The 14944-nt window shown below is 35.5% G+C and overlaps 1 protein-coding gene across 1 annotated transcript; it reads right to left on the reverse strand.

Annotated features, from left to right (window-relative positions):
• Window positions 1–625: 625 nt before the first annotated feature.
• Window positions 626–4711, reverse strand: LOC149786656 (soma ferritin-like). Its single transcript, XM_089977180.1, has 4 exons — window positions 4488–4711; window positions 3733–3879; window positions 2950–3075; window positions 626–950 (listed from the first exon to the last, which is right to left on the reverse strand). Exons 1-4 carry the CDS (start codon window positions 4590–4592, stop codon window positions 804–806), a joined length of 525 nt encoding a protein of 174 aa, XP_089833306.1. The 5' UTR covers window positions 4593–4711; the 3' UTR covers window positions 626–803.
• Between the last annotated feature and the right edge of the window lie 10233 nt (window positions 4712–14944).

Raw genomic sequence — 14944 nt, forward strand, 5'->3', positions numbered from 1 at the left:
TTGTGACCTCAAGGTCAGGCATGCATTTGGCCAAGTAAATAACTGTAGCCTCATAATGAATGATCCCATGTACCTATGACTAAAATCCATCACGAGGTTTAAGAAACATAAGCAAAGAAAAGAACTTGAACCAAAACCTGAACGCAAAATTTTAGAGCTTTTCCCCCACATGTTTTTGGTTCCCAAACGCAAAGTTTTGAACGAAATGATTACCTACAATTGGCGGAGTGTCACTGGTTTCATAGCATTGGTGATGTTTTAAAATCATTTTAGATGGTTTATTGATTAATAACATTCAAGACCGTATTTGATAAATGGGCTCCTGCTAGAGATGAATTGAGTAATAGGAACAGTGGACAAGAATGCACTCCTTGTGTAAACGTTGGAATTGAGTGCATCGGCACGGTAGGGCATCGGGTAGTTTCATTATAGGTTATTCAAGTTTACTACTCTTATATGAAGCGACAATCCTCTTAACTACTGTGCACTCGATGTAAACATTCACATTTTCAAGGGAAAACATTCCCTGTCCTGTAAAAACTCTTATAGGAAGTGCTCACACAATCAATCCTTTGTTAAACACCAAAACGTGTACAGATACAGCAATAAAACAAAACAAAGTAGGTTACATTTTCCTTTTTTTATTGTTGTTAAAGCAGTTTTCTTCAGCCCTTTGATTTGCAGTATTTTATATTTTCCTGTATAAACTAAAAGTTCTCATTTGTTGCAAGAACATTTTGAATAAGATTCACTCAGGACAAAGTCCGAATTTTTAGGGCTGGATGTTGTATCAAAGAGCGAGTTTAACTGTCACCATCCAGGGTCTCCTTGTCAAACATGTACTCCCCAAGTCCAGTTCCGACACGCTTCAGGTTAGTAATGTGGTCACAAAGCTGCTTAATGGAATTCACCTGTTCTTCTAGGAACTCGTGCTCGATGAAGTCCATCATCTGGTCGACATATAACAAAAAAGTTCACTGATTTGAGTTTATACAATTTCCTACACACTACAAGTATGAACTAAATTCAAAAGGACAAATGGAGTACATTGTGTTAGTCAAACCGGACACAAAATGTTCACTTCACCTTCATTTCATTTCACTCCATTTCCCCCAGCCAATTATGTTTTGATACAACGCATAATTAATAAAAGTAAAACAAGAACAAGTGGGCCAATTTCCCTTCACAAATGAAGATGTAAAGCCATAAACAGATCTTGTATCCTCGTGGTGAATTTTGGTGCTCGCCTAGGATCATAAATTGCACAAATTACACTGCTATTCTGCAGAAAATTCGAACTCGATGCCATGGATAAAAGGTGAACATTTTAAATTTTGAAGCCCAATCAAGAGTGGACTGTGACTCAATGTATTTAGGTCCAGCACTAATAGAGTTTAAATTAATAATTTTATCCAATACCAGACCCAACACACTGACAATACATCCTCAGCAATGCATTCCATATTTTTCTGCAACTTAAACCAATTTTCAGCAATGTGTAGTGAAATGTTAAGTACCACTATTGTCAAATTGGAAAGGTCCATTTAAAAAGTTCATAAGTTCTGATGTAGCTAACATTATATTCAACTAAAATGTTATTGAAGTACACTTCGACCTTACTGACCTCCATTTCAGTTTCAGTCCCAACCCCCATGTAGGTAATTCTTTATACATCTCTTCAAATCACACAATCTGAATTGTTTTGACTTTTTTCTTCAAATTTCGTGTGACAGCAAAAATAATCTCGCACCAAAAGCAATGCATGAATCGCAACCTAATGGTTAATAAATGCACCTAGGATAATTGTTGCCTTTTCTGCCATTGTTCGATAATATGAAAATTACTTTCTATTGTTTCAAAATTATAATAGCCTTATTGTCCTTCTCACTACCGTGAATTTTATGTTAGACGACATTTCTAGATATAAGCGGAAGCCCCTGCATGATAAATATAGGCATGTGCCCAAGGTCCTAATTTAAAACTGTTTGGTTCTATAAGCAACTCCGCCGAACCTAATATGAAGCCCCAGAAACATGCCAATTAACAACAAGCCAATACCCAGGTCGGACTGCAACAATCATATTTGTTCATAACTGGTGCTATTATTCCACAAGTTCATAATTTAAGGGTAATTTTTAGCAAGACTTCTAAGGGTCGACCGGTCTGCAAATACGTCGTCCTACCATTGTATTAAAAGGTGTTTTTTTCTTTGTCAATAATTGTATACTTTTTAGTTTATTGTAACCCGTTTCTAAGGATGCGGATTCCGACCGTAACTATATTATGCAACTACTTCGACGAAGCCAAACAAGTTTAGAGACTGCCATAAAAGTGTTGTTGGTAACATGCCTGTATTTTAATTATCTGACATGAAAATCTGCACCAAAAAACAGACATTTGAAGCATCTGTTTTGAACATTATAAAAATAGAATTTACAATAGGCTTGTTTCCATTTTCTTCTGGCTGGTTGGACAGAGGGATCAATTTTGCTCACATATTAAAGCCCAGCATGGAACGTGAACATGTATAGCTGAAAAGCATTATTACTGACCAAACAGCCATGAATATTTTCATCTACACAGTATAATATGCTAACTGCACAATGGAATTGTTGTACCTTACGAGTACAAATTAATTATCCCATGACTATAATCCAACATTTAAAGTATCATCCTTTTTTCAAGTGATCAAATCTACACGCTGAAATTTAATGTGAAAACTCATTAATTTCACTGATCACATTGTCACTATGACTACTTATACTGTGTCTTAATAGCTTCAGTGCATTTGCCGCAGACATGAAACTATCTACTGTGTGTAATTAATGGGGGGGGGGGGCTCGTGTTTTTTGTAAATACTCAAAAGTATTTCCTACTCACTCAAAGGTCTTGATCATTTATATACATGCTCAGCTCCACGGAGATCGTCTATATACGTGAACTACTCACCTGGGGGTCACCATGAGACTCTGCCACCTTGTGCAGGTCGAGAAGGGCCTGGTTCACGTTCTTCTCAAGCTCGAGAGAAACCTCCATTGCATCCAGTCCAGTACCCCACTCATCCCGATCAGGCTTCTGGATTCAGATTATAAAGAATTAATATATTTACGTGACAATGTGGAGTAAGTGCATATGATATCTTTTTAATTTTTTTCCTGTGCGTCATTTCACTCAAGTCCCCACGCCCGGCTAGACAATATTGCATTTTATCAAACAGCTCATCGTGCAAAAAGACAATGATCCCATCATAAATGTATACTGTATAGAAATCAGTTTGCTACGCAGCTAAATATGTGAAACGTTCATTAGGGAGGTCATTAGTAGTGTCTAATTGATCTAATTTAATCATTTCCTTGTCATTATGGGACGAAAAATTTCATTTCGTTGGACTTCAAACATTATTTCAAAATCAGATTGCAGTTTGTAGGCTTCTAACATGCGAGAAATCGTCCTGTTGGTTTGGGTTTGGGGTTCGAACAATTCCGTTCCTCACAGTGTAAGTAACAAGAAAGAATACCATTGTTTAAATCAGGCACATGCAACTTCCTCCAAGGTATGAGCCAAATAAACAATTTCTAAAACTACGTTATGTAAACAAGTGGATAAAATGACAAATGGAAATCATATGCATGTTTCATACTTCGCTTCTATTACCCTTTCAATCAAGATGTGTGCATATTCGTTCTATATACAGAAAATGTCAATGCAAGATATTTGAATCTTTTTCCTGACCTTGATATCCTGGAGGACGACGCGGCCACCACGCTTGTTCTGATACTTCATCAACTTCTCTGCATGTTCTCTCTCCTCCTCTGAGGACTTCTTGAAGAACTTGGCAAAGCCTTTCAGGGCCACATCATCCCGGTCAAAATAGTAGGACTAAATGAGAAACGGCTATTAAAATCTTTTCATATCTTTCTGAAAAGCAGGATTCTGAGTCTTAATAACTTAAATATTTGCCTTTTTAAAGAACTAATATCTGAGAGTCATTTTAAATCTTGTTTACATGTCTGTTAACCTTTTATTTTATACGTCTTGGCTCAGTTCAGTTAACAGGTATTGTCTTCAAGTACCCTTTTCTGTAAATGTGATGCATACAACAAGACTTACTGAAACGAGAAACTATTTGAAACAAGTTGTCATTTAATCTCTACTGCTCAATACTTCCATCACTAGAACTTGTTACTGAAAATTAACATGTCAAGCCTTTCTGTGCCCATCTCAAAATAATCAGCCTACAAATGGTTAAAACATTTCCGAGAATAATGGTTAATGCATAAAGAAGTCAGCTCTCTCTTTGCAAAAATGTCTTGAAACAATTTATTGCGCATAAATATAAAAAGTATAAGAAATACAGTTAAAAATGACCATGAACAATAGTGCAGAAAACGCTATAATTTAGCAGAAGTGGCTCTCAAACTACATAACACTTGAAACTTGTGTTGTTCTTTAACATCGCCCTGGCAGTCATTTTATTTGCAACTCACCATGGACTGGTAGACATAGCAGGCATACAGCTCCATGTTGATTTGCTTGTTGATACCGGCTTCACTTTCGGCATGGTAGTTCTGACGTGGTCTTGTCTCTGCCATTCTTTAGATGGTAAGAAATTAGCTTGATCTTCTTTTTTAGAAAACAAAATTAAGTTGGAATGTGTATTTGCTTGTACGTTCACTGACGCAGCAAAGCAAATAGCACAAGAATAACGAGAGACTGTCGAGCTACTGCGTTTATAAGACCCTGATGTTTACCTTATCATCATATGACTGGATTATGCGATAATATCCAGGCTCAAGATGAGCACCTGATTGATTAGGATGTCCCAGATTCTACATTGCGACCGCAGCTTCAGGGGTACAGAAAGGTGGAAAAAGTTCGATTGATTTAACCCGAAATTCTGCTATCTGGCCCTTCTTTAAGAATTATCCAACTTGAAATATTAATGCATGATGATAGAAAGTGTGATAAAATGTACCTTTAAGAACCCTTTATATCACATCTGACAGAAACAAGTAAACTGTAGCAACACTGCATGAAAAAATTTGGCATTTTCCCATATGCATGTAAATAAAACGTAAGCAGTGGAGAATTAGTTGACTTTTGGCGGGTATCGTGTTCTGCTTCGTTCATAAATATGGTATAAACTTTCAACACACGCATGACTCCGATTTGGCGTACTTAAAAGGGACAAACCAAAAGCAAATGCGTATTGCTGCCGTTTTTTACATATATTCAATTTTATAGCTTGCGTTCCAAATAAATTTGAAAGTTCTACAACTGAATTAGAGAACTCCATATATCAGTTATAGAACTCGAACAACTGGAGACCTCTAATTTTCCCGCAATACTTTTTCTGATTTGTAGACCACTGTAACATAATTAGAGATCTCTGTATCATAACTAGACGACTTTATAATCTAATTAGTGACCACTATAATAAAATTAGCAACCTCTGTGATATATTTAGAGACTATCTAATTTCATTGGAGAAATCTCTCTTAAGGTAGTAATTCGTCAATCCTCAACACTGCCGGCGTCTAACGATTTTCTCCCGACACATCATCAGCCAGTTAGGAAGACGTCTTGTACTTGATTGAGTCAAGTGACGCTAAAATGACACCCAAGTTTGTTAGTCATCGTACGATCGTTTGACACTAAAAAGTATGCTAGTCATTGTTGGATAAATAATAAGCCTGTGTGCAATATAAATCTGAAAATATTACCAGATGTAGTGAAGTGTGTTGGTGCAGCTTAATCAGAGAAGATATCCCAGCCAAAGAAACAAACCTTGCGCTATACTAAGTTGAACAGTAAAAGACAAGCTATCGCCATCAAAGGTATAGTTCTTCAAATTACTTGCTTGTCAGCATACTTCGCTGCAAACGAACGGTTTGATGTCTAGCCAGTGATCTGTCATTCGTCCATCAGTGTCTCTTGAGGAAACTGTTATAAAGTCTAATGTGATTACAGCTTATAATACAGCACCTGAAAAGCTTATGACGTTAGGTGTTCAAACCAAAGACAAGTATATAATCTAAAATAATACTGATGTAGGAAAAGCACAAGGTGTCAGTGATAAAGAACTGAGAATTTCAAATTGAATGTAGGCATTTTCTTGTGAATTTTGGAGAAAAAAGCTATTGAATAAATGCCCCCACCCCCACCCCCGCATCTTATTCATTGGTAAGAAATTTATCTGCAATAAATCCCAGAAAGATACTTTCATTTTTGAAGAGTAGATTTAGGTTTAAGAACTTAGCGCCTAATACTCGGCAGGATAGAAGATGCTTGTGACTTGGTCTTTGATCAGGTATAATCAGTTTGTGGATGGACTATGCTATATTAGTCAGATAGGTTCTCTTAGGTTGATAAACGTCTCCCAGAACATAAGCAGGTGACACGAATTGCGACGAGCAAAAACAGACATTAAAATTTTTCAACACACATGCTCACGAGATCAACTATAACATGCCACTAGAATTTGACCAATCGGCGGTTGATAAAATCGACACGCCTTCAAGTTTGCATAGGTGAATCTCTGTTATCAGACTGACTGTATTTTCACATACGATTCGTCAGTTTTCTTCTTTTTGGACAGATTATTTCCGGATTATCACGGCAAGTTTTCTAGTAACTGTACTTACTTAAATTTACTAAACTGTCTTTGGAAAGATCTATCGGTAAAACTAAGTAATCAAATAATTTGGAAGGAAAATTGAATGGTATGTTAGAATCCATGAATAAATAAAGTGCTGAGATTAGGCATAGCTTGAGATATAAAATGCAATGAATTGACAGAGTACACATGCAGTGGAGACTAAGTACTATGCAAATTGTATTGTCTCTGCCATTATTGTATATATGTTTCTGTTCATATTTCAAGACAATTTTTCCACAGTTTATTTTATAATTTGAAAGATGGGCTCAATCTTCGACTTTAAAAGTGTGTAAGTTAATTTACGAAAACATTTGGAAATGGCATTTTGAAGTCTTAAGATTTAGTCCTGAGATTTTCATACGAACCATGTCTTATAAACAGCCGCCGTTCTGGAAGATTTTATATTTTTATTAAAAAAAAATTATTGCAAAACCTGGAAATCAGGATGTACTTAGTTTTTTTGTCTAAGCAGGCTAGACAAAAAAGACGGGAACTCATAGCATATTAACGAATACAATTTTAGATCTATTGTGTGTATGTATGATTTGGATTTTTAACGTAGCTTTAACAATTTTTCGGTCATATCGCTACGATGCCTGCAGTGTGACAGTTTACAGTGATGTCTAGCACTGGGGTATCATGTCGCAGACATGTAGCATGATGTCCCACCCAGTCACATGATCCTGACACCAGGCCGACCATTCCTAACACTAACCTCTTAATGCAGAACTCCAAGCGAGGCAGCTGTTGGTACCATGTTTGTAAGTCTTTGGTATGACTCGACCGAGGATCGAACCCACGACCTCCCGCCTCAGAGGCGGACGCTCTAACCACTAGGCCACCGGAGCGGTCTATGTCGATTGTAATATTATATTAAATTTTCGATTTAATGTAGCTACTGACGTACAATACGCAAGGCAAGTTTTAAAAAAAAATTAAAGCGAAACTTGAATATTGTTTTGGTGACGCAGCAAGCTCTAGGCGTAAGACCATAAACTTTACGTCTATAGCGATTTGTCGTTTTCAGCTGAATGTATCACTGGCTTGGAAGATATGTGACTTTAAAAAACTTTATTGCAAAATATTAACCTTGTCCACTGTGATGCGAAGAACACTTAGCATAAAACGCATAAATTTTAGACATGTAGTAATATAATCCCAAACGTTCATTATATTATAGTGATTTAAAAAAAAAAGAATGTAGGCACACCACCATGACACGGGCAACTAAAGTTTATTCAGAACTTTAATAATTAAGACTTGTGCTAGAAATTCTATGATTATGTGGAATTTAATTCGCAGTACCAGAAAGTTCGTTTAACATTTTTCACTTTGTATTCTAGGGAAGTAAATTATTTCTTGAATTTTACAAAACTTGTTGGTTTTTCACTCTTTTCTATTATCTTGCTTAAGACAATACAGTCGTGACAATATATATTTGATTTCACGAGGTATTCTCACCACGTTACACATGTATTCTAATCATTAAAAATAAGAACAATGAAATAAACGAAGAAACGCCACGAAGACAAATGTGAGACCAAGACAATCTGATTATTTAAACTTTAAAATTGAATGTCAGTCGATGGTTAACTTACTGATCATATTTTGTATACCACTGGCACAGGACATCAATTTCAATTTTCACTTTCGCCATTCAAGACTTTCAAATTCATTGAACCTTGTTGTTGTTGTTGAGTTTAATTATAGTGGCGTGCGCACAATTGTGCATGTGCCACTTTTTTCTGACTGCACCGCAGCCTGCTAGTTGTTCCTGGGGAAGGGAATGGTGCCACCTCCCCCATGCTTTTATGGGTTCATGGAACCCTGATATTTTGGCCTCATTCTGTGGGTCCATAAAGGTCCCTTACAATTGAATGGTTGGCTGTCTTTCGTGGGAAGGAGAGCTCGGGAACGGTCCTGGTTGCTTCACATCCCAGGTTTCATGTTGCATTTGCCTGGTGTTTCTTGCGTTTTTTTTTTTTTTCGTTTTTTTTCTTCTTCAAAATGTTCTGAAAAGGGAGGGTGTTCTATGCTGTTTATAGAGGTTGTTAGTAGAAATCATGTATGAAGAGTGATTTTCAAGGTTATTATGGTATAGTCGAGTAGTCGAGGTGTTTAGGGAGTGCTTCCTACGTTATGTTATTTCTAAGTTTTTAGATATTGCCTCTTTAAGTTATTTTTTTTTATTAATGTTTTTAGAGATTGAATGTTATTTATACTTTATTTAGCAAGAGACCGGAGTCCTAGCCGATTACTCGGTTCGTTAAGGACATCTAGGACGTCCGATTTTGCGGTTTCCTTAGTTTTTGATAGGTGCTTCGTAAGTGAATTATTTATTAATATTTTTATAAAATTGAATGATATGTTATGGATTTTTATGTGGGGGCTTCTAAATTTATTTAGCTAGTTACTGGGTCTTTTGGTTTTGTGGGGATAGTAATTATATTTTGTTCCTAAGTCCTGCTGTGTCTATGAATTTATTTATATTTTTATATGCTGATTGTTTATGTTTTTATTATAGTCCATCCTCTGGGTATGTGTGTGGTGATCCAATCTATTTTTGGTATTTGATAAATATTTTCCTAGCGGGTTGATATTTTGGGCATATATTGAATACGTGATGTAGATCTTCTGTGGTGTGGCAGTTAAAGCAGTTAATGGTTCCTGGTTTGGGTCCTATAAACCTTCCAAAACTGCTTGATAGTTTAGTTTTTCCAGTTATTATCCTGTTTATGGTTTTCTGTTCTAAAATAGGTACCCATAGGTAGCTGTATGTTCCTATCTACGGTTTTTTGGGTTTCATGGTGCTTTTCACCTTTAGTGGAGGAGTTCCAAAAATCTTGCCATTGTTGGTCTATATATGTTTGTGCAAAGCTTAGTGCTTCTGTAGAGCTATAGTTAAGCTTGATCGAGTTTTGATCTCCTAGTTTGGTTTGTGCAACTTTATCTGCTGTTTCGTTGCAGGAGATTCCAGTGTGTGACGGTATCCACATGAGCTCGACTAATTGATGTGCTGTGGTGATATCGTCGATTAATTGGCATCCTCTGTCGAGGATTGTTCCCTAGAGTGTGTATTGCGATTTTGGATCGATTTGATAACGCTTAGGGAATTGCTTATAATGACTGCTTTAGGTAATTGGTTGTCTTTGATCCATTGTTGTGATTCAAGTATAGCCCAGAATTCAGTGGTGTAAATGGAGCAATAGTCAGGTAATCTGGATCCCGTTTGTATATTGAATTCAGGGATGACTATAGCTGCTGCTGTTCTTGGTGGGTTGTTTGTTTTTGATCCATCGGTATATATTTTAACATAGTCCGGGTATTTTTGGTTGATTTCGTTTACCAGTACAGGTTTTAGTAAGTTTTCTTGTCCTTCTTTATTGCCTAATTTGGTAGCTTCAATGTCAATCCTTGGTGGTTTTTGTAACCATGGTGATTTGTTCTGGTCTGTATTGTTTGGTACCTGTTTTTTTAGTACAGGTATCTTTTCTCTTAGTTCAAGGATTACTTTGCCACTTGGTGTGGTGGGTATGATTTTGGGTTTGAAGACAACTATACACTTGTTTATAGCTATTTTGGTGGGATGGTTGTCTGTGTGGGTATCTAATCGAATGGAGTATCGGAGGAGCAGTTCTTACCTAAGTAATTTTAAGTGTAGTTATCCTGTTAGTGTTTGTAGTTCTTCTAATGATGTTGAGGGGAGTGTTCCTGTGCATAATAGTAAGGCTTTTCTCTGGATAGTGTCAAGTTTTTGAAGTACAGGTTGCTTAGCCGAGTTATATGCTTGGCAACCGTAGTCCAGTTTTGATCTAATTAGGGTTTTATATATCGTGAGGAGGGTTTCCTGGTTGGATCCCCAGTCAGTCCCTGTGATGTTCCTGAGTGAATTGAGATATTTGTTAAATGTTACAATTCTGGGTGAGTTGTTCTATGTGCTGTTTCCATGTGAGGTGGTTGTCAAAGAACATTCCTAAGAATTTTACTACTGTTACGTATTTGATTAATTGATTTTGTATATAGAAGTTTGGATAGACTAGGTTGTTATTTCGTTTGGGGGTGAATATGATTGCCACAGTTTTTTCATGAGATACCCCATTTGTCCGCCCATCTCTCTATGTTGTCTAGGCTCTGCTGGATTTCTTTAACTAATGTTTTATTGGCAGGATTTCCATTCCTCCATATACCACTATCATCTGCAAATTGTGACAAGTTTATTTTTGTGGAGGCTGCACTGAGGTCAAGGTCGTTTACCATTAGGTTAAATAGTAGGGGACATATTACACTGCCTTGCGGTGTTCCATTTTCAAGTGAAAATTCTTCCGAATGGGTGTTGCCTATTCTTGTGGTAATTTTCTGGCCTGTGAGGAAATCGCCAATCCAGTTGAACAAGCGTCCATTTATTCCAAATTGGTTTAATTTGGTCATTAGTCCATTGGTCCATACTAGGTCGAACGCTTTTTCTAGGTCTAGAAAAACGGCAAAGAGGTTGCGATGGGTTTTCCTATGTGCGTTAAAAGCGAGTTTGATGTCTGCTTCCAATCTGAGAAGTTGGTCAGTGGTGGACCCTTTGTTTCGAAAGCCACATTGACTTATGGAGAGTAGGTTATTGGTTTCTAGGTGGTGTTTTAACCTATTTACGATTATTGTCTCCATTATTTTGCAAATATTGTTTGTAAGGGAGATGGGTCGGTACGAATTTATGTTGTTGGGATCTTTACCTAGCTTGGAGATTGGTATTACTATGGCCTGTTTCCATTTGGTGGGTAGTTGGCCTTTATCCCATATCCTATTAAAGAGTTTGATTATGGCTATTGTTATTTTGATAGGTTGTTTTATTTTATTTTTATAGATAATGTAACCTAACTGATCCTTACCAGGGGATGTTTCGTTTTTTGGATCGTAGGGCTATCTCCCATTCATGTCCTGTGATTTGGCTATTTAGGTGAGATTATTTTGTTCCTTGGTCTTGAAACAATTGAGGATGGATTTCCTCCATTAGTTTTATGTGTTCTTGAAAGTTTTTGGTGTGGTTATTGTTGCTACTCATGTTCGAAAAATGCTTCGCTAGGAGGTCTGCCTTAACTTTGTTTGTTATGGCATTCTTAATTTTTGGGGCTGAGGTAGTTGCTTTTCTTTTTATGGCTTTTATCTTGTCCCATATTTGTTTTGAGTTTGATTTTAGACTCAGTTTAGAGCAAAAGGTTTGCCATATATTAATTTTAGCAGTTTTTATAGCAGTGCTTTTTCTTTATCTTTATATTGCTGGAAGTAGATAGAATTTTTGGTGCGTTTATATTTATTTAAGGCCCTTTTATGTCTCTATATGCTATAGTACACTGTTTACTCCACCATGGTAGAGGTTTTTATTTTGGATATTAGTTGTCTTTGGGATGCATCGGTTAGCTGCCTCTATAACTGTGCATGTTATGTTACCATAATACATGTCAATATTTGGGCTTTCTAAGTTATTTGTATTTACTATAGCAAGTAATAATTGGAATTGGTCCCAGTCTGCCTGTTGCTACCTCCGTTTAGATGGGGTTTCGTTTGGAATGTGTTGAGTGCTCCCAACTAACTAAACATTTTATCTTTAAACAACCACTAATAACAAAATAAATAAATTATATACATAGTGTGATAATTAAAAGAAAGCGACTACCTGGAGGAAACAAATATGGAAGGAGCAAACTTCCGAATTGCTTCAATCAATACTAATGGATTAGATAAAGATAAAGTCAATAAATTAATAAGCTTAACTGAGTATGATGTAATCCTTTTACAGGAGACACATAATAATTTTACCAAATAATTTATAGCCATGATATAAGAACAAATGGACGTAATTGTAATTTTAAATAATTTTAAGCAAGATGATATACGAGCAGCGGTAGCCACAATCATTAAGAACAAAAATGGTTTCAACTGGGAAAGAATAGAAGAAGGGGAAAATTTGAAGGGAAGGGCAATACATATACTTTTAAATAAATTACATATAATCAATGTATATTGTCCAGCCACCAGATACAAGAGACATGAATTCGTCCAAAATTTAAATAAACATATCAACGACTACATAATGGAACAATTAGTTATAGGAGGTGATTTTAACTGGGTGGGGGAGAGTGTAGACAGAACAGGGGGACTATCAACAAATGATTACAGTTTAAGGGAAATAATGGAAAAACTTTTGAAAGACCACAATCTAGTGGATATATATAGAAGATTAAATTTATTAAATACAGAATACACACATGAATACAAAAACAAGGGGGCTAGTAGATTGGATAAATTTTATGCTACTGAATTTGAAGAAAAAATACACAAAAAGGCAGAAATTATTGATTTCAAAATTTCAGATCACAAATTAGTAAATTTAAAAATGAATTTAAATAATAGGAAAACATGGGGGTAAAGGGATCTGGAAACTAAATAATAGAATACTAGAAGAAGAGGCTTTTGTGGGAGAAGTTAAAAATGAATTAATCAAAATAAAGAATGAAAAAGGGGACATTATAAGTAATATAATATCAGATTGGGACGTACTAAAAGATAAAATTAAAAAAACAGCAATTTATCACTCAAAGAGCGTAGAAAAATACAACTAATGGAAAAAGAAGAATTAAAACTAAGACTTAAAATTAAAACATTAACTGATGAGAAAAGAAAAACATATACGGATAGGTTGACTCAAATAGCAGACGAAGAAAGAAAAAGTTTAGTGATAACAGCAGGAAAGTTTAATAAAATTTATAAAAAGGCAGAAGGTCTGTATAAAAGGGAGGAAATGAGAAGAGTAGGAGAGAAAACTATAGATAAATTAAAAGATAATGGAATAGTAATTAAGGATAAAAAAGAAATAATGGGGAAAATAAGAGAATACTACACTAACTTATACACGTCTCAAAACATAGATACACAGGTAATATTAGATTATGTAGAAGGGGTACCATGTGAAATGATATCGTCAGAAAACAGAAACCTGTGTGACGATTTCATCACAAATGAAGAAATAATATCCACCATTAAAGAACTAGCAAAAGGTAAATCTCCAGGGAGAGATGGACTCACTGCGGAATTCTACAATAAATTCCAAAGTGAGTTAGCGCCTATTCTTGAATGTTTATATAATAATATACTTTAAAAAAATGATATAATGTCTAAATCCATGAGGGAAGGGTTAATAACAATTGTATACAAAGGGAAGGGTGACAGGGAAGAACTTAAAACTTGGAGGCCCATCTCCCTCCTAAATACAGACTATAAAATATTAAGTAGAATTTTAGCAAATAGAGTTAAAAAAGGAATGAATGAAATAATAAATATGAATCAAACTTGTGGGGAGAAAAGTAGAAACATTCAAAGTAACATTTTAAATATAAGAACTATAATTGACTTTGTAAATGAAACAGGTACGAAAAGTGCTATGGTACTTTTTGACCAAGAGAAAGCTTTCGACAGATTGGAACATAACTACATACAAAAAGTATTAGAGAAATTTGGTTTTGGAACAAACTTCCTAAACTGGACGAAAATCCTGTATAACAAAATAGCTGCAAGTGTACAGGTCAATGGAGCTGTAACGGAAAAATTTGACATAGAAAGATCAGTGAGGCAAGGTTGCCCACTGTCAATGCTATTATATGTAATAGCAATAGAAATTCTAAGTATTAAAATCAGAACCAACAAAAGAATAGAAGGTATCAAAATTCCAAATTTAAAAGAGGATTTTAAAATGCTCCAACATGCTGATGATTGTACAAACTTTATTAAAGATTCCAATTCCTTTAAACACTTGGAAAAGGAATACGAATCTTTCGGAAAAGCGTCGGGGTCAAAAATCAATCATGACAAAACTGAATACTAAAAATAGGGAACTGGAGGGGAAACCACCCGGGTTTACCACCACACTTAATTAAAGACAGGGTTAAAGCCCTAGGAATTTTTTGGGGGGAAAAAATGAAGAAAAGGAAAACTGCAAAAATATAAAAATGAAAATAAATGAAAATATCAAAATCTGGACACTTACGCCATTATGCATAATGGAGCGAACACAAATTGCAAAAACGTATTTATATTCTAATTTGAATTATCTTTTAAATTACGTAGATGTAGGGAACAATGAACTTGACAGAATTGATAATGACATTATAAAATATATATGGAATTTTAAAACACATTATGTTAAAAATTCTACACCATATAGGGTCATGAATAGGGGAGGGCTGGCCTTACCAAGCCCAATTTTAATTAAATGTTCCAATATTTTAAATAGATTTCAAAAGC

This window comes from Sinohyriopsis cumingii, chromosome 12 (genome assembly GCF_028554795.1).
Source record: "Sinohyriopsis cumingii isolate HCF-2022 chromosome 12, ASM2855479v2, whole genome shotgun sequence".
NCBI lineage: Eukaryota > Metazoa > Mollusca > Bivalvia > Unionida > Unionidae > Sinohyriopsis > Sinohyriopsis cumingii.

Coding starts and splice junctions, on each gene's coding strand:
- LOC149786656 (XM_089977180.1), bottom strand. CDS start 4,592: ATGGCAGAGACAAGACCACGTCAGAACTACCATGCCGAAAGTGAAGCC. Junction 3,880..4,487: donor GCTATGTCTACCAGTCCATG/GTGAGTTGCAAA, acceptor TTTCTCATTTAG/TCCTACTATTTTGACCGGGA. Junction 3,076..3,732: donor TCGTCCTCCAGGATATCAAG/GTCAGGAAAAAG, acceptor ATCTGAATCCAG/AAGCCTGATCGGGATGAGTG.